This window comes from Typopeltis vanoorti, chromosome 20, assembly GCF_054136105.1.
Source record: "Typopeltis vanoorti isolate ZY-2024b chromosome 20, IOZ_Tvanoo_1.0, whole genome shotgun sequence".
Classification (NCBI taxonomy): Eukaryota; Metazoa; Arthropoda; class Arachnida; order Uropygi; family Thelyphonidae; genus Typopeltis; species Typopeltis vanoorti.
In genome coordinates this window covers 85,510,452-85,531,887 of record NC_143568.1, presented here as the reverse complement: position 1 = coordinate 85,531,887, position 21,436 = coordinate 85,510,452, and the positions used below count along the sequence as shown (strand labels likewise).

Sequence of the window (21,436 nt, the reverse complement as noted above, 5' to 3'; positions counted from 1 at the left end):
AGACACTCCTATATGTAAAAGGTCAAAGCAAAAAATGAGTAAATGAAATTTCCTAAATGGAGGTCGACCGGAATTTCATGACTAGTGCATCTCTTGCCCTGAGCGCTAAACAGTGGTCATTACGGTATCATTTTGACTACGTTTCTGTTATATTTCAGGTTTTCTCAAAATATAAACAATGTAATTAATGGAAACTTTATTTAACCAAACCTTATAGTATACCGTAAGTTTTTACATATATCACACAATGTATTAACATTCCCAATGTCATTTAAATATTTTAATTATTAAATTAAACATTAATAGAAAACAAATGCAAATATTATTTGTTTGAAAATTAAAACATACTTCAAATAATTTTTATTTGTCATTTTTAAAATGAAACTTTAAGAAACGTAGAGCATTAATTGTCCGATCAGACAATCATGATCTACGCTTTGTAACAAATATACTTAATGTGGAAAAAATGTGGAAAAGAGTGCATCTGATTTAATGTCAGAACTCTCTGCAAGGACATCCTTTATTTCTTTTATTGGAACTTCTTCTGCTGTAAATGTTCCTTTAAAAAGTCTTTTCATTAATGACTTTGCCAATCGTGCAATTTCATTTTTACTTGACAAGGCAAAAAATTCATCCTCTTCCACCTCACATAAACAACTAACATTGCTCAAGTAATTTGTGAGAGACACAAGATCTCTATTTCTACATTTAACCAATTCAAATTTTATTTCCTTTAAAAGCATTTGGCTCATTGGAGAATTCTGTTTTTCTAAATTACTGAACAGGAACTTAAAAATTCCTTCGCTTGTGAGAATATTAGCTTTTCTATTGCTCAAGGCTTCAACTGCTAATCTTAATCTTACAGGTTGTAAGCAATTCAACATACCTCTCAATATTTCATAATACTCTTCTTCCCATAAGTGATCGAGTTTCAGCTCTCGTAAAACAGTCTTAATCGGATTTACGATCTTTAAAAATCTCTCTATTATTCTCTCCAGTGTGTGTGTTCCAACGTGTTTTACAGTCCAAAATGACTTCTAGTTCCCTCTTTTCACTCTTGGTTATTTCTTGCTGCAAAAGAGAATTTTTTACTGGAGAATATTTACATATTTTCATAATTCTTCGTACGCCGCTAATTACCAAAGATAGATCATCTCGCAAATCATACTGATCAGCTCAGGCCACACCATCTAACTCAGAATCTGTATTGAATTCACTATCACTGCTACAAGTCACTGATGCTTCACCTTTCATAAAATACTTTTGTTACTGCTAGATGTATCGCATGGTTGTAGCAGTACTGTTGAATAGTCGGTGATAATTTTCTGAATTTTTCCATAACAGCTGCACCGTCACTTGTAATTGCAACTGCATCACTTTCAAGTTTAAACTGAAAGTTTTCTAATCTTTCCTGAAGCAAGGATAACACTTTTTCTGCAGGACAGTTCCCATGTATTCTTATTAAACCAAGGTTCATAGAGGTCTCATTGCATATACGTGGACATTCATGTATCTGCGATTCTTGCAACTGGTCCACTCGTCTATTGAAATATTCAGTTTTTTATTATCACATTTGAATACTTTCAATTTCTGGATGTACAGTTGTTTCACTTTACTATAATAATTATGTATTAGTGTCATAACTGAAGATGGACGTCTTGGCAACTGCATTCCTTTGCTTGTGAAACTTTCCATAATAAACTCACTTTGTGTGATGGTGTTGACTGATATCCCATCCAAGGCTGCTAATTTGCTTACGGTTTCTTCTAAATCCAGTTCTTTGACATAATGTAAAAATTGTCGTTTGTCTCTTAGAAGATGAAGGCATTGGTTCATCATTATTCAATTCAGACTGTTTTTTCCTTTTCATTCCATGAATGTATACTAGGTACCTATGTAGACTGCTGGTTGATGATGCTTTGCATTGCAAAGTTTTGGAGCATACCTGGCAATGAGCTGATTCGTTATCTTTATCTTTTCTAAAATGTTCCCAACATTCTTTATACTCTTTACTCATTGTGATGGCAATCTATTAAAAAATATTAATATATGATTTAATAAAAAATAATTTATTAAAAATTTTCCAGATTTCCCGACCAAATTTTCTCGGAGCCTGTGTAGCTCAGTGGATGTGGCGTTTGCATCCCACCGCGCTTAGCCGCACGAAGGAAGACTTGGTTTCGAGTCTAGTCGGCGACTAGAGGAAATTTTTCTAAGCCTTTTTTCGACCGGTTCCCGAGTTAGTCGATCTCTGGCACGGGCAAGCAGGTTTTTCCTCCCGGAAACTCGGGTTTTTCGTCCTGTAAACTCAAGAAAATCGACTGTAGAACCCACATTATTTCAGACATTAAATATATTGTGTTAGGGTTAGGGACCACGAGATGGCGGCACATCTGAGCCGTCTCTCTTCACTGTGTACCGCTTAATTAGTGATAGCCTTGGGCCATCTGTCTCTGATTGGGTACCAGTGGAGATTGAACTGCCCACTCAGTCTCCAAAAGTTAGATAGGGCTAAATGGCCTCGCCTACTCCCGTATACGGGAATAAAAAGGCGTTAGCTGATTGCTGATCTGCATTTTCTCGGGATTTGGGAATGGGAAAACGAAAAAAATTTCCGAGAACGGACGGGAATTCCTTCCCACTTGGAAACCCTAGTTGTGAGGGGGGGTTTTTTAGCGCCAGAGGTCAGGCAAATAGTTTTAACGGTTGATCAGCAACTTTAGCATGCCATGTAGATTGTAGTGCAGCTTGTTTCTTTGTATATATATATATATATGTATACTGCAGAAAATGACCTTAATGTGAAGGTTGAAATGTCGAGTGTATATTTTGGTTTATATTAAACTAAAGTTTTACTCTAACATGGTAGTTGTATCCATAATTTTCATAATGTATGAAGAGTGGTAACGATTATATCAAGACTATGGTATGTAGATTATGAGGAGAGATTGCAAATTTGTGGACTGCAGATGCTAGCAAACCAGAGGGAGGGGGGGGATATGATAGAGACCTACAGACTTCTGAAAAAGATCATATAGGATACCAGTAAATGGAATTTTTCATTTTATGGAGGGTGGGAGAGGAACTCCATGGAAGATGAAAACGAATGCTGTCAAGAAATGGGTGAGGGATAAATTTTTCTCTCATAGAGTGGAGCATGACTGAAAATGTCTTGTCTTTGGAGGTTGTGAGTGCCAGTAGTGAGAATGAATTCAAGAGTATGACATATGGTGTAAGTGATATCATCTTTCTGGCATCCCCTGATTAGTCTCTGAAGGTTTCTTGTAATAATAGTAATATTATGTTTTTCTGTTGATTTTTCTATACTACACACAATATTGTACGTAGCTATTCTAGTAGGACCACAGTTTATGAAATATCTTATCGACCTATCTGATTCCTACAATCATCTCCCGTTTGAAGTTACTCAACTACATGCATGCACACAATTTAGCAATTTAACTCCTTCTGGAATTAAATTGCCACCTATAGCCAGTACCTTTACTGTGTCACTGTTAAATGTATATCTAATATCTTCTTTCAATATTATTTCAGAAGAAAATGAATAACTGCAACTTTAACCAAAAACTATATAATTAACTCACTATAGCAAACACACTGTTATACTTCATATGCTTACTGTAATAAACTAAAAAATCCTAGGTAAACACTTACTGCATCAAATGCCAAAGGAAATTTCCTATAGTAAGCCGACAGCTATAATTACATATCCCTTTTGTTTCTATAAGTTTGCTACAGTGAAATTTTACTGTATATCATGTAAGGTATATTCTCAATACATGCTATAATATAAAAGCATAAGATTTTTACCATTCCAGAACTCTTTGGATGTCATGTCAGGAAGGGTTAAGGTACGTGCCCCAAATGTCATTCTCAGAGGACATGACATAGTATTGATATTTCTATATGGCTCTAATTCCTTCTGTGCATCAACATGGCATTTAATACCTTGTGAGTTTACTCTACTAAGATTTCGACTAGGAGATCCCATAAATGGAGATTTGTTTGACAAAAAACAATACCCTAGAGGTCTGCAGAGTCCTATAAAAATATTAATCAAACAAAAAAGAACATTTTTATTTAAAGTTAATTGAAACAAAAATCTATCAGCAAAGACAGAACTGACAAAAATGCATTTGGATAACTGGCTTTTCTCACACTCCTTTAAATAAAAAATTAACCATAATCTTCATAGGAGTTTAGTAATAAACAGAACCACTAATTTCCGTAACTCTATGGTTAGTTTTGTCAGGATAAGAAATTTACAATGGTTGAAAAAAGTACATTAACTATATGTTGCTGAGTGATTAAAGACATTGACTCCCATACTATGGATTTAAAGAGATTTAAAAATTTAAAATTTTAAATGGCTATTTAAAAATAGCCATTTGGCTTTTCATCTTAGTTATAATATAATATAATATATGGGCATACCTTTCTGGCATTCGTATAGTGAAGGTATGCAAATTCTCTTCACTTAAACTTTGATATCATCCAGGTCTAGCTACTCACTGATGAGACCTCAAAAAAGGTTGAAAACTTTATACAGATCAGAATTCATTCAAGTAAGATATAACCTACTTTTCAGATAACTAAGTCTGGATTTATTCTATAAAGTCCCTCTCCAATACTGGATGCATTAACAATTTCTGAAGCCAAAATCAGGGTTCTGTGCTCTCACTCACACTCTTCCTCCTTTACATCAATGACCTCCTTTCTCTGACTTCAAATCCTATTTACAACTTCACTGATGACAGTACTCTTCATTCCTCTTCATCATTCGATAAACCCTGCAGCATCCTAATATTAGATGCTGCAAGATCTTCAATAACCAATGATTTAAACACTGACTCCTCAACATCCTGAAATGGGATGAAGACAACTTAGTGAATTTTAATGCTAACAAAACCTCAAGCCTACCTTATTTATCCACAAGAAAAATCCTACCCCATCCCCCCCCTCTCATTTCTGATAATGTTCCAGTTTCCTTTCAAGATCAACTTTCTCTTCTTGGGTTGACTGTCACATCCAGTTCATCTTGGCACAAACATACTTAGATAGCCTCCTTAGCCTCTATAAAGCTTGGTATTCTTTTCCATTCTAAACATTACTTCTCTTCCTCTCAACTCCTAACACTTTATTATAAGTCTCAGACCCCCTCCAACTTTACAGTTCCCATATTTGGGTGGACCATCCAAGACTTCTCTAAGAATTCTTGATGATATTTAAAAGAGTGCAACCTGCTTAATAGACAATCATTCTCTCACAGACTCCCTTCACTCACTTTTTCATAGACACTGTTTCAGTGCTATGCTTGTTCTATAGGTACTTTCATGAGCATTGTTAGATGAATTGGCTGCTACCATTCCTACACTGATGAGAAGTTAGTTTGGAGTGTTTGAGTGTTGGCCAATGGCTGCTCTAGTTCTTTTAACCATATCAGAACTAGAGCAGTCACTGGCTTAATGCTGCTTTCGTTCATGTGATCCATATAGATGATGAATAACAGTAGGAGATAGCATGCACTCTTGTTTTACACTATACAAGTCTCGTGTAAAACAAGAGTGCATGCTTGCATGCTATCTCCTACTGTTATTCATCATCTATATGGATCACATGAATGAAAGCAGCATTAAGCTTGAGATAAAAATTGGAGATGCCAATAAATCCAGTACAAGTCCTCAGGATTCTTTAATGGAAACTAAATTACTACTGTAAAAAACTGGGTATAAAAATCAGAAATAAAAATATAGGCAATGAAAACAGGTAGGAACACTGAAAATGTAGCTGCATCCTGGATGGAGAACCTATAGAACAAGTAAAAATTTCAACTATTTAGGCAGAATTTTTAGTTAAGATGAAAAATTAAATATAAAATAGACAACAAAATAAGGAAAGCTGGTATGATAGGAATTCAACTGAATAAATTTATATGAAACGACAAAGAAATGAGTCAAACACTAAATCAGGTGTAAACAAGACTGTTTAAGCCAATTTTAACTATTGGATATAAGTGTAGGATTATCGATAAAACAGTTGATTAAAGATAACGAGAGATACAAGAGTTCTGAGAAAAATGAGGTGAGTGAAACGGCATCGATGGCAGATTCATGTTAAAAATGAAGATAATAGGAGGAATCACTTAAACAGAATGTGAGAGGAAATGTTAATAAAACAAGTGCCTGGTGCCAGGATGGTAAGAAAAACACCCAGTGGAAGACTAAGTCTATGTGAATTCATGCTATTTGTAGAGCTTCAAAAGAGTGAAATATAAAATACTGGAGTCCCAACAGATAACAGACTAATATGGAGGAAATTTGTTAACAGAAAGTTAATAATAATGCAAACTTTTCATTTTAGTACTATGAGTGTCGTGTAAATTTCTTCAGAATAAGTGCCAGAAACACTTGGTTTAGTGTGACTCATTTCTCTGATGAATATTAATTTATTCAATTGGACTCCCTACACCAGCTTTGCTTATTTGTCTATTTCCATGTGATGCTGATGATGGTAGTGGTGAGTGCATAGCAGTACTCTTCTGGAGTAGCTGGTGACCACATGAATCCTGAATGCATTTGAAAGAACTTGTTACAGCAAGATTCTAAGAATAGGATGGGTACAGAAAGTCACAAAGGAAAGCTCTATCAGAAGATACAACCAAAGGAGAATCTAATACAGAAGATTATAAAACGGAAGTTCCAATTATTTGGACACATCTGCAGAATGAGTGAGGACTGGAAGATAAAGACATTCATGTTTGGTATCATGGACGGTGTAAACAGAAGAGATAGACCATATAGAGAATGGATAGGATGGCATAAAGGACTGGTGTGGAATGGGTGTACAGAAACTGTGACACTGTGCACTGGACAAAGAAAGGTGGAAGAAGATAGTGAAAGAGGCATTGGACACCAACGAGCAGAGAGCCCATGGTTCATGATGATGACACAAATCTCACTTCTGACATGAACAGGGTCGCTTTTACCATAAGGCTATCATGAGGCCCAAGCATGGGCCTCTCTCTCTCTCTCTCTATGAGATCCACATTTTAAAACTTTACTCCTCATAAACAACAATATAAAAAATAGCCTACTCATAGTTGCAAAATAAAATACTTATTTTTAAATATTAAATTCATAATATAAAAACTAGAGGCTGCTGAAAAATTTATGAGGCCTCCTGCCTCCATTTGAAATACATTGTCCTTTCCTTAGAATATAAAACTAACAGGAATTGCTGTATTGTATAAAATTCATGTACGCGAGTGTACCATTTCTTTGTTGGATGTATACACATTCAGCAAAACCTGGATAAGATTCTGTCCACCTGTTGAAAGAACATGGATAAGAAGTGTAATTTAACCACCATGTCCATTAGAAGGTACGATAATCCTTAACGCTGAAAAGAACACTTAAGTAGATTACCTGGGTAAGCAGCTATGTTCATTCATTGCCTATAGCAAGAAATGCAGTTGCTTGCCATTTGCTCAGTAACTGGAATCTAAGTTATATTAGACCAAACACCTATAAGTTATATTCATTTTTACTTCTTGTTTTATCGTATAATTATAGTTTTTAATGCCAGTGCAAAATAAGAAATCTTTTCATACTTTCTTCACTTCATATTGTATTGCTTTGGAAGATCAATGTCACTATCAATTTTTTTTTGCTAATTATTTTAATCACCAATACATTTTATTCTCCCAGAACTTGATTCACAATAATTATTTTATAAATTCACGAAAATCTGAATCTTAAAATAAATACAGCGTTCATCTGTTGAAATTAAGTTTTCTTTATTTTTTATTCATAATCTTAGCTGAAGGTTGGTTCACAGATTGCACCAAGGTTCACACTTTTACTTTATAGAGAATCATATCATGTAATGCATAATTTCTATAAAGTAATCCGTAGGTTTTTGCACTTCAACTTTCTTGGTTTCCCCTAATCACTGTGGTAGTTTTGAAGTAGCGATACTTTTCCTACATTCATGACTTATTTTTCATGGTATTAACAACACCACACAATTTTATCAAAGAGATGTTTTATTAACTTATATTTCGTTCATTTTCAACTCAGCATCATCAGAGCACAACACACTTGTACACGCGACAGTGAGTGAGTGAAACAATATAACTGCAAAGGACAAAAGATCTAAATTCCTATTTTTGGCGCCCTCTAACGAAAAAAAAAAAAAGCTATGCAGGAGTTTCTCTTAGGATGACAGTCTCCCAAATTTTTGCCAAATTGATTATTTGCCAGATAATAAACTTTCAACATCTTTCTCTAAATCCAGAGTAATTTATTAAAAAAGGGTGGCACACCATTTGGCAATTCCTATAGGTAGAGATGACCTGCTAATGCTTCTGCCTGGTATCTCCACTGGGGCCTGGCTCCCACTGAAGAGACCTCAATAAAGGTCGAAACTAGTCTGGGTAGTGGCCCTTCCCTTAATGCATAACATTAGACATATCTGCAAGGAGATGTGTTTTGCATTATAGGAGATACTGAGATAGGAGTGTTGATAGCTTGCTCCACCTTTGCAACGAGTTGCCCTAGTGTTGTACCACCTTACCCCAGTCCTGAAGATACTTTCAGGCGCAAACTTTGTTTGCTCACACTTGGATAAAGGATTAAACTAAATTTATTATATGCTGTCAAAGAAGAGGCTTTGATTCTCAGACTGACATCATCTCTAGATGATTCTCCTCTTCTGGAATATAACCATCAAATTCTTAAATCTCATCCAGATTCACCTTCTGGGAATGGATATCACAGATAAGTTAAATGACTACCTCCATGCTGAATTCTCCGAACACTTGATGCCTCGTCAACATCAGCCTACGTCTCATTCTACAATGATTTTGTCAAATAAGAAGCAGAGGAAGAGGGCCTATGCAGCTATGCAGGCCCTCTATAAAAAGAATAGAGGGCAATGTGCCAAGACCATCCTTGATGGTGCTTTCCTTCACCTCTAGCAGACTTACATGATGATTGTGTTAAATTCTGGAGTACAGTCTTTTCTGCTCCACCTCCACACTTCCCTGATGATGACCAACCTACGATATTGAGGTCCATTCCTGTCCTTCAAATATACCAGCCTGTCTCCATCCAGGAGATAAAAGCAGCTCTTCCATCCAATTTCTCCACTTCCAGACCTGATGGCTTTCCTGTGGCTAGGCTTGAAAAGGTGTCATTGAAGATTCTTCAAGACTTATTTGACATTCTCCTTCCCAGTAAAGCAATACCACCATACATAAGTGCTTCAAGAACTATCTTCATTCCAAAGAAAGAAACTTCAAACCATGCATCAGACCTATTACCATCTCTCCTGTGATACTTAGACTATCATAAAATCTTAGTTAAATGACTTCAGCAACATATACAGCATGATTATAGACAGAGAGCTTTTGTTCCTTCAGACAGCTGTGCTGAGAATATACATCTTCTTTCTTCTCTTCTCTCTGATTTTGCCACTGCCTTAAGCCTCTATACATGGCATCACTGTACCTCCAAAAGGCCTTTGATAGCATCTCCCTTCCTGCTCTCCTTCGAGCACTGTTTATTGCATGTCCAAAACCCTTTCTTTCCAATGGTATGGAGCTATACTTGGGTAGCTCCATCACTATCACTACAGGGTCCCGTGCGACTTCTATTCCTGCAGTGAGGGGTGTTTGCCAGAGTGATCCTCTATCTCCCCTTTTCTTTAACTGCATCACTGATGAGTTTCTTCACTCTCTTCCTAATCATACAGGCTACTCTCTAGGCACTTCTTCCTTTAATGCTATAGCCTTTGCGAACAATCTTATTTTTATAGCTTCTACTAAGGTAGGCTTGCAGGAATTCCTTGACTGGGCAGTTGACTTTTTCTCTATTCGAAGCCTTTCTATTAATGTAGAGAAGTCCTGCTCTTTAGCTCTTGTCCCCTCTGGTTGTGACAAGAAGCTTAAGATTGAGACGGGAGGCAGTTGCATGCTTTGACCACCCTGGAAGAGTGGAGATACCTCGGTATCATGTTCACCCCAAAGAGAAGATCTTCTGTCCCTTCTATCCTAGAAGCTGGGATTGCTTCTTTGAGGAAAGCTCCTCTCAAGCCCTAGCAAAGATTGTTTCTCCTACCTTGCTTTTACCACAAGTCGGTGCTTGGTAGGACATATCTCGGTACTGTCCCGAATGGACAGGGCTTTCCATTTAGCTGTGATATCATGGCTCGGACTGCCACCTGACACTCCTACTGCATATTTCCACGCGAGGGTGAAGACAGCGGGCGAGGGGCTGATTGCATGCCTGTGGCTGTCCAGAATCGCAAAATTTAGAATTATCTTCTTCCCCTAACTGCAGAGAGGCTTTCTATAGCCCATTATCAAGGTACCTTAATTGAGTCAGCACCCACAGAACAAAAGAGATGGGCATCTCTACTGCACCGTTCTGTAGATAGTGCTCCTTTAAAAGAGTGATATCTCCCCAGCATGATTGGGTAAGGGATGGCACCAGACTCCTCCCTGGGTTCGAGTATATTGACCTTATCAGGACAAGGATCAATGCCCTGCCCGCTCGAGCCTGCACAGCTCGAGGAGGTAGTGATGACTCAATCTGTAGGGCTGGCTGCCACTACAGTGAGACATTGTCTCATACAACCCAGTGTTGCTTCCATCCCCATGGGGTCCACGTGTGGAGGCATGATGCTGTGGTCTCCATTCTGAACAACAACTTTAAGAACAAATGCTGGGAGACTGTGGTGGAACCACATCATAGGACCTCCGTGGGATTGCGTAAGCCAGACAGTGATTAAAAAAGATGGTGACGTTTAAGTGGTTGATGCTCGGGTGGTGGGAACAGGGCACACTATAGCCATAATAATAAGGTTAACTATTATAAGAATAACCAAGATGTAATTAGTAAGATACGGGAGGAACATGGGGCAACTCCAAGGTTTACCAGCACTACAATCTCTTTACATGGCATATGGAGCACAGATATGCTATAAGGACTTAAAACAGCTTGGGCTTAAGCAGAAGGATATAAAAGTTCTTTCAATGAGAGCTAGAGCTCACTGATTGCATGGCACTGCCACCAGAGAATGACTACAATGATAACTAGGACAGGCATATGGTGAAGCACTTGTAAAGGCGTAGGCCTATATCAAGTCTGGACGAGATGTAAGGGTAGTATTGCCCATAACCAGTACAAAGATTATAATAAATTTAGTTTAATCCTTTATCCAAGTGTAAGCAAACAAAGTTTGCGGCTGAAAATATCTTCACGACTGAGGTAAGGTAGTGCAACACCAGGCAAACTCCGAGCAACAGTACAAAGATTAATAAAAAATTATACAGTTAACTTCCTACCATACTAGCTTTGCTAATTCTGTTGTCTGTTTCCATATTTAGTTTGCATCTTAACTAAAGATTATGCCTAAATAGCTGAAATGTTTTATTTTTTCCACAGGTTCTCCATTCAGAATGCAGTTGAAGTTTTTTATGATCCTGCTTATTTTCATAGTTTTGGTGCTTTTTATTACTGATTGGGTCAAAGCTGTACAACTGAGAGGAGACCTCCACATAGCCTTTAAAGGAATGTGGAGAACCGACCAGGGCTTCTGATCTAATGTCCAATCCTCACCTTCTCGTGGCGCACCCTGTTCGGTATCTACCTGGATAGCTGCAATTTGGGATTTAGCCAACCAAACTGTATTCTTATTGGCTTAAACCAATATACAAAATGATGGTACAACATGACAAAATTTCATGCCAGCTGGGGCGTCGCCCAGTTACACAAGGCCCCGTTGTTTTCGCCAGGGAACCAGGGAAGACAAGAAAAGACAGCTACTGGAACAAATCTGAAAGCACACCCCAACTCAACATCACCAGAGTTAAAGATCGGTACTATCAACATAAGAAGCCTGAATGGCAAAGAAATGGAGCTAGCTGAGGAATTAGAAAAGTACCAGATCGACATAACAGGGGTGACTGAAACAAAAAAGACAAAAACTGGTGATATCTTTCTTAGCAATAAATACAAAATGTTATATTCAGGAAATGACAATCAAGGAAAAGAAGGAGTAGCATAGTTATTCAACACAAAATACGAGGTTAATCTTCTTGAATGGCAAGCAGTCTCAACTAGATTGATGTGGGCAAATATCAGAATGGGGAATTGGACAATGAGACTTATTTGTGCCTATGGTCCCACAGAAGGTTCTACTAAGGTAGAATTGGAGGAATTTTTTCAGGCTTTAAAGAAAGCAACTGACACAACGAAAAAGGAAAACTTGGTCCTTGTTGGGGATCTAAATAGCAGAGTAGGAAATGATTGTGAGACATACAAAAATATTTTGGGAAAATTTGGAGAAAAGAGCAAAGCTAATAACAATGGCAAATACCTGTTGGATTTCTGCTCAGGACATGGACTGGTTATTACAAACACCACGTTCCAACACAAAAATTTGCACAAATTCACATGGAGAGAAGAAGCAAGGTATAACAAAAGTCTCATTGACTATGTTATTGTTGATAGTGATGTTTTCTCCATGGTGCAGGACACCAGAGTGTAAAGAGGATTTGAAATTGGAAGTGATCACTATTTAGTCTTGAGCAGGATAAAATTGAATTTCATACTGAAAAGAATAATAGGTAAGAAAGTTTTAAAACGAATAAAAGTTGAGCAGCTCTCAGATGTGAACTGAAGACTAAAATACACAAAGATTATTGAAGAAAAACTGAAAGAGTTTGAGAACAGTAACCAAACCTTGGAGAAAACCCTGAATGATTCAGCCAGAGAGGGATGTAGTGAGGTACTCTGCAAGGATAGAAAAATCAGAACTCCATTGGATACAGGAAGTTAAAGAGGCAGTGAAGGAAAAAAAGAAGCATATCAGAAGTTCCTGGGAAATAAGTCAGCTTTTGCTCTTAGAGAATATAGAAACAAATGTAAGAAAGCAAAACACTGTGTAAAACTAGCTAAACAAAAGTCACGCGAGGACTTTGGCAAATTGCTAAATGAAACAAGCAGTGATAGCACAGTGGTAAAAAACACTCAACAGGCATATAGTCAAGAATCCATACTTGAAGTAGAAAAAGCCATCAAAGGCTTGAAATGTGGAAAGGCAGCAGGAGTAGATGATATTTGACCAGAAATGCTGAAGCATGGTGGAATAAAAGTCTGACAGTGGTTACACTGCATAGTTCAGAAAGCCTGGACAGAGGGATGAATTCCAGATGATTGGAGTAGAGCTCTAATAGTATCCATATATAAAAAGGGACATAAAAATGAATGTGAGAATTACAGAGATATTTCCCTACTGAGTGTTCCTAGCAAGATCTATGCAAGTATACTTGAGAAACTGTTGAGAAGAATTGTGGAAGAAAAACTTGGTGAAGAATAAGCTGGATTCAGGAAAAATAGAGGCTCTTAGGATCAGATCTTCACTTTACAACAAATAGTTGAGGAAACATGGGAATATAACAAAGATCTCTATTTAAGTTTTGTCGATCTGGAAAAGGCATATGACAAGGTGCCAAGAGAGAAGCTATTCAATACGCTACAGTTATATGGTATCAATGGGGCATTATATTAAGCAATACTTACTCTGTATTTGAGTTGTAAGTCGGCAGTTAGAATTGAAGGATGTACAGGAAGATGGTTTAATGTTAAATCTGGTGTGAGACAAGGATGTACATTATCCTCTCTGTTATTCGTTATCTATATGGATCACATTATGAAGGAAAGTGGTATTAAACATGATATCAAAATTGGAGATGTTAATGTCAGCTCTTTGCTTTATCTGGACAATGTTATACTTCTAAATAAATCTGCTACAAGTTTGCAAGATTCCCTGACTAAATTGAATAACTGTTATAATAGATATGTTATAAAGGTCAGCAATAAAAAGACAAATACAATGAAAATAGGTAGAATCGTTGAAAATGTCAACTGGGTTTTGAATTGGTAACCTGTGGAATAAGTAAAACATTTCAGCTACTTAGGCACGATTTTTAGTGAAGATGGTAAATTAAATATAGAAATAGACAACAGAATCAACAAAGCTGGTATGGTAGGAAGTCAATTGACTAAATTCATATGGAATAAGAGAGAAATTAGTCGAAACACTCAATTAGCTGTATACAAGACAGTGTTCAAACCAGTTTTAACTTATGGATCTGAGAGCTGCGTCAGAAGTAAAACACTTGACCAAAGACTAGAGACCACAGGTATGAGAGTCCTGAGAAAGATTAGAGGCGTGAACAGATAGCATCAATGGCAATATCATAATAAAAACGAAGATATTTTGGAAAGAATTTGACATTGTCAGCATCAAGGAATGCATTAGCAGAGCTAATCTTAGGTGGTATGGTCACTTAAACAGAATGGGCGAGGAAGATTAGCAAAACAAGTGTTCTCTGCCAGGTTGCATGGAAAACGACCCAGAGGAAGACCAAGATATAGGTGGATTGATATGGTACAAAGTGCCTTAGATGATAGAAATATAATATCTGACAATGTTGGAGTCTTGACAAGTAACAGACTGATTTGGAGGAAAATTGTAGATAGGAAGTTAGTAATGATGTAAATTTTTCATGTAGTACTACCATATCCTGTACATGTCAGAAATTTAATGATGATGATTTATTACAGAAGTTATACAACTGAGTTAGTGAATCCTGCCGATGTACTGGACTTAAGAGTGTGCCATCATCTGGTATACTCTTAAGAGTATACAAAATTAATGTTTCCAATTTTAATAACATGTTTAATACCACTTTCATTCAGAATGTGATCCATGCATATACATGAAGAAGAACAGAGAAGATAATGTGAATCCTTGTTTCACACTAAGTTTTACATCAAACCATCTTCCTGTGCCTCCCACCCCTTCAATTGTTATCTGCTGACTTATAACTTAAATATAAACTGTATGTATTGCATGGTACAATGTCCAATATACACAATATAAAATTGTAGTGTTTTTGAACAGCTTTTATCTTGCAATCAGCACACTATCATTCACGCTGCTGCTTATAATATACCTTCCTTGATTTAGTTTTTTATTTCTTACTTTTTCATAATTCATATTTTAATGCTTTTACTTTAAAATTCTCTTCATTTATGTTTCACTTCTGTCAATTCATAATTCCATGCACACACGTACCGGTCTTTATCTTCCAAATTTTTTCCCAATCTTAATTAATTTTCAGCTCAATTTTAACTAGCACTATATAGAAAACATCCCTACTGCCAAGATATGTTGAAATTTATACTGTTTGTAATACACTCAAAATTTTAATTTATAATAATTTAATTTGCAAACTAAGAATTAATATGTAGCCTACTGTTGGAGCTCTATTTTATTTTATAAGCCTAGCTAGTGTTACATCATTTAGAACGTGTGAGATGGATGTGAGTGCAATAAATGAAATAATTATACTATGCTATGTTAAAATAGTGGTATCCGGAGAGTTCATCGAAAAGGCAATTAATTGAAAGACAATTCATCGCATGAGCAATTCATCAAAAATGCAATTCATAGAAAAACCAATTCGCCGAAAATTTTAACTTTTCAAAAATGTTATGATAAAAGTGAACCATTTAGAACCAATACTGAACCGTGCAGAGTGAGAAAGCAATGCTACTTTAATAGGGAATAATTATAGAACAATATGGTTTCTTTCTTGTCCGATAATTGTTTCATATCTGTTCATGGGACTGATTTGCCTGTTTCTGGGAAGAAAAGCCCAGAAACTACGCAAGCTCCATTATTATTATTGTTACTAGTAGTAATATGCGACTTCAATACACCAATTATTGAATAAAATTCATCCCACAATAATTCAAGTAGAATTATTATGGGATGAATAAAAGTTTCAAATAGAGAATCTGAATCAGATTCGCTACTTGAAACTTTTACAAGAAAATGTTGAACCGTCCAGTTTTCAGTTCAGCTATATTCGAGGCAACAAAGAAATAATGTGTCCAAATTATGTATTACAATAACTCTCTGAATTAGTAGAAGTTGTCAGTACAAGAAGCTGTCTGCACAGTTCAGTTTTTATTCTAAATGGATCACTTTTATCATAAAAGTTTCAAAATGATATTAGCAATTCCACTTTGGCTGGATCAATTTAATGAACTAAAATTTCATTAAATTGATCCAGCCAAAGCTGAATTGCTAATATCATTTAAAATTGTTTTTTTCGATGAATTGTCTTTCAATTAACTGTTTTTTCGATGAATTTTCATGGAACCCCTAGTGTTACATCATATTTAGAACTTGTGAGATGGATGTGTGTGCAATAAATGAAATAATCATACTATGCTAGGCTAATATGATTTATTGACACTAACATGGACATTCAGTGTTCTTTTAACACAACTCTGCTCCCTGATGAAATGAAAAAAATATAAAATAAATAAAATAATAAAATACTTACCCGACCTCCTGTGTGGAGAAACAGTCGGAGTTCCACCGCTGTAGCTTCTTCTCCTTCTAAGGGAATGGGGTGTACCAATCGAAAACTGAACTAGTTGGGCAGGGGGGGAGACATAGTAAAGCATTTGTTAATTCAGCTGTGAAGGTTCATAATATTATACATATTCTGTAATGACATTGAAGTAATGTGGTAAATGAAAAAAAAAATTAAGTTTTTGCTATCTCATTAATACTATAAAAAACCAAAAACAATCTAGTTCAACAAAACTTGAATAAGGTTTCTATTGACCTTTCTAGTGAATAATACAGGATAAATTCACCATGAGCAGTGAGAAATGTCATCTTCTTTGTCCTTACCATTATCTCATTTCACTTGGGATTGGATCCTCTAGTCCATAATTTCCAGGATTGGATATTTTGTCCTAGGTCGGCAATGTGTAACTGAGCAGTTTGGAGGTTTTTTTTTTTTTAAGGGACATCTATGTTAAATGGGGTCTACTATGTCCCCTCGGTTCCATAACCACTTCCATTACCTTCTGTATCATGCAATCTATATGGTACCTCATGATGTGTCCAGCAATGAGACATTTCATTTAATTCAATAATAAAATTACAAACAATAAACAAAACTGAACCATACTACTGTATACTGACATCGGAGGTCGGGGTATCTCTCAGATACAATTTGCTGTCAAATATCACAAACCTTAATATAACATTTGTTAAACCAAACTGACAGCAAAAAACAGTGCGGAATATCACTTGTAACATATGAATGCACAGCTACTCATGACCTCCAAGCTATACACTGAATTGTGTAAGAATATTTATATTAAACATTTTGCACGTATCAGCTGCAAGCTCTGGAGGGTTAAGCCACATGAACAAGGGATGTTGTAAAGGCGAGGATGTTTGAAGAAAGCATTGTTATTCTTTGGTGATCTTAACAAATTGCAGACTGTCTTAATTGGTTTGAAAGTTACTCTTATTTCATATGGTTTAAGAAATGTTGCAATCTTCTGTGAAACTATCCCAGCATAAGGAATGGCAATAGAAGATTTGTATTGAGTTTCTTTGGGTTGCTGTTGGGAGGGGTTGGAGAAAAGTATCTTTTGAATTAAATTTTTTTGGATAGTCATTGTCTTTCAGGGTTTCTGATATGTGAGTTAATTCATCCTTGAGAGTTTCCTCTTCTATTATGATGCGAGTAGCTCTGTTTTTGAGCATATGTATGATACTCAACTTTTGAGATATATTATTTTATCCAAGCATGGGAAAACAAAAGTTTGTTTAGTTAACTACCTGCCTTGTTGGTCAAGTGGTTAACATATCTGCTCTGCGATACAACCTGCAATATTTACTTATTGTTCCTTCATTCAAAAATTTTCTAGTATACAATAACTCCCATTCTTCTATCCGCTTAATCAAAACACATTTTTAAAATTCTCACTCCACCAACTCCCTTTCTATTGCAAACTGCTCATGTACAACAAATACACTGCTTAGGTCAAAGCTGAACAAAGGATTTACTGCCTACACACTAAGTAACTAATTTATTGTATTAACTAATTTTGATAACCCTGTGTATCCCTGTGAAAATAGAATTTGCATATAGCATTAGGCTGCCCAAAGAAAGAGTGTTCTAAGTTTGATTCTAGTCACTGACTCAAGAATAATGACCATAGAATCTACACTATCTCAGACAATAACATATTGCATTGGGGTTAATGGTCATGGGAAATGGACAGTTTTTTGACTGTCATCACTGGATGCCATTTTTAAATTAGTGATAGTCTCAGACCAGCTATCTCTGATTGGTTACAAGAAAGACTGACTGCCCTGCAGTCTCTAAAATTCAGATAGGGCTAAAAAATGGCCTCACCTACTCCCTATGGAGAATAAAAGGCAATAGCAGAATTTTATTTAACTAATTTCAACAACGTATGCTTTTTAAGTAAAATACATTTTTGAATACACTTTAAAGTATTTTAAAATACAATTAAATCCTGATTAATGTAAAAACACATTTCATCAGCAATTATAGTGCCACCTACTTACTCAGGTTATATTACAACTTTTACACAAGGATTTAATTGACAAGAAGTTTAGAATAATTTCTTCTTGTACATAACTACCTCTAACTTTGCAAGCCCATTAAGTAATTCTGATTTTTCAATCCTTAAAGATAACTTCAACACTTGTTTTTGTTTGTCTAAATCAATTTTCTTCAGAATTTTACAAATAGGTCTGTAATGTTAGTTTTGTTATCTAAAACATGGAGTTTCAAACTCTGTTATGTTTTAACATTTAACTTTAAGAGCAATACAGTTGACCCTCTATAAGGACTACAAGAATAGGCTGTTATAGTAGATAGCTTGCTGTAATAAATTTGTCTCAGAACACTTTACAATGGTATTTTGCTCAGAATTTTTCAGTTATTTGTGGAAGTGTGTTGTAGCAGTATGTGCCATAGTGAATCAATTGCAGTCAATAAACATGATGTAGAGATCCTGCAGAATGATCATAACAGACTGGTAATTTGGGTAAATTAGGTTGTCAGTTCAACAGAAAATTTCAGTTGAAACTATTGCACTTTGGGATGAAAAATAATACACACTATGTGTTACAAAAATGGAAATGGACTGCAAGAAACTAATGATAACAAAGAGTTGAAGTTTTCAGAGGCCATGTTTGAAAAGGGGGGAAAATACCTCAGGAGATCGGTTGGATGTTAAGAAACAAATGACAAGTATGGAAAAAAAGGAAGTTATTCTCTTTATGAGGTTTTTATACACCCCCATCTAAACAACCATGCAATTACAATTTACAGATCTGGTTGCCTAGGTTTCATGGATTGTGGAATTAGTGGGGAGCATACAGAGGTGAGTGACTGGTTTGTGGAAAACAAGTGATCTTCCCCCCCCGACAGCAATGTAAGAGAGTGTTGTTAGCAAGCATGTAAGGTCTAGATTTATTGCATGGAGAGTGTTTAATTAATGGAATAGGTTGCCTGAGATGATCATGGGTGCTTTGTCAGTGAAGATTGTGTCAATAATGGTTAGTGTGGGCCTTCCACAATGAGTCGTCCACCTGCATGGAGATGACAGTGTAATAATAATCAGGGCTTGACAAATATGTTCAGCCACAGATGTTGAGAATAGATTTTGTCAGCTCACAGGTTGCTGTAGACTGGACAAAATCAAATATGTTTATTTAATAAAAACTTCTTAAAGAAAAACATGCAGAAGAATATGCATAATATAAAAGGCCATTCTAGTAACAAAAATTAATGTAATAAATTAAATTTTTTTCATAAAATTAATTAATATAATTAACGGCTATTTTAGCCTGTTTTTCTTTAGGAGTGTCCCTTATATTTAATACAGTGGCTAACATAACTCAAAAGGGGTATATATATATTTTAGGGCATTATGGGCGAGTATAGAAGGCAATTATGGCAGAATAAAAAATGTGGAAAAATTAAATAGAACAATTAGGTAGATTCAACAGTAAAACTAGGTTTGATACATACACGTCGTAGTAGCTCGGCAAACACTCAAACACTAGAGTGCCTGCTAGCATCATTTCTCAGTCAGAAAGCATGCACAGGCATCTGGCATTATTGTGAACCATCGTAAATCGAGGGCTGTCTGTACTTGGTTTAATCCTTTATCCAAGTGTAAGCAAACTAAATTTGCACCTGAAGTATTTTCAGAACTGGGGTAACTCGTATAAGGAAGCTATGACATGTCCGCAAGGAGATGTGCTTTGCATTATGGGATACTAAGGCATGTGATGTGAGGTCATCACTTGCCTTAGTATCCCATACACTATATGGGATACCACAATAATGGCAGTAGATGGCGTTAGTGTAGATGAAGGTAGTTGTGGTTCTTTGTAGTTGGTGGAATGAGTGGTGGAGACAGAGTTGTGGAGTAGTTGCCCTCCCTCGATAAGTCTCGAGACTCCCTGGAGGTGTCACATAATAATAATTTAAACACAGTTGAGATTAACTTGTAGTTATCCACATATCTCTACAGCCAAGAATCTTTTAGTATCAAGGTGTTATAAACAGGAATAATATCTCCTTGTAAGTTAAGAACATTCACAACATTGCAGTAATTCTTTATCACTTAAGAAATGTAACTGCTGAATTTTAACTTCCTGTTCACTATGCACCATTTATGATTTCTTCAATCCAAAATGAAGAGCTTAGAAAATGACAATACTGAACTGGCATTCTCACATTCTCGACTACCTTAATCCTTTCTTATGCATTCACACATCTACTCCTGAAACCATCGTCTGCACATCTCATGCACTGTTCACTTCTCCATTTGCAAACTTCCCTACCTTACTCTTCTGCTCGTCCACAACACTTCTTGCTCCCTCAGGTCTTACATTCACTTCAGTTATTTTCCCTTGCAGCAACAGTTTTTCCAATTGACTCACACCAAATCCATTTAAATATAGCCTTCTCTTTTATACAGCTCTATCCACCCCTCAAATTCATCCCATACATTCACAAAATAAACTTCTTTCTCCTCACACAACTGTGCTAGTATACCATTCGCTCACCTCCTCAACTCGTCATTATCATATGTGAGCAACATGCTGACTACCTTACCTACCACTCCCCTTAAGTCTCCTGACATCCAAACTTACATTCTCATTGTTGCTATACAAACCATTTGTGCCAACTACCCTGCTCATTCTACCAAAAACAGACTTTGTGCACCTTTTCACTTACCACACCTCTAATCATCGAATCCCCAATACAATGCTTCTATCAAAACTTTCATCCCATTCTCCCATGCAAATCTATAATTTTCCTCAGTTCATTCCTCATCTTTACCAACTCCACTTTCAACTCTTCAATTACTTTCTCACTGCAATTTACGTCAGTCGCATTTTCACTACCTTGCATGTCCACTGTTTTACTGCTCACCACCACTTTCATCCACTGTCTTACCGCTACCATTCAAGCATT

The 21,436-nt window shown here is 36.2% G+C and overlaps 1 protein-coding gene across 1 annotated transcript in view; it reads right to left on the bottom strand.

The window, feature by feature from the left end:
- LOC150095623 (serine/threonine-protein kinase unc-51-like) overlaps nt 1-21,436 on the bottom strand; it is a 393,781-nt gene that overhangs the window by 93,147 nt on the left and 279,198 nt on the right. The window contains exons 16-18 of the mRNA XM_090409927.1: nt 1,707-2,029; nt 1,262-1,541; nt 1,014-1,071 (exon numbers count right to left, since the gene is read on the bottom strand). Coding sequence (XP_090266053.1) covers nt 1,014-1,071; nt 1,262-1,541; nt 1,707-2,029 — 661 coding nt within the window. The remainder of the gene's footprint in view (nt 1-1,013; nt 1,072-1,261; nt 1,542-1,706; nt 2,030-21,436) is intronic.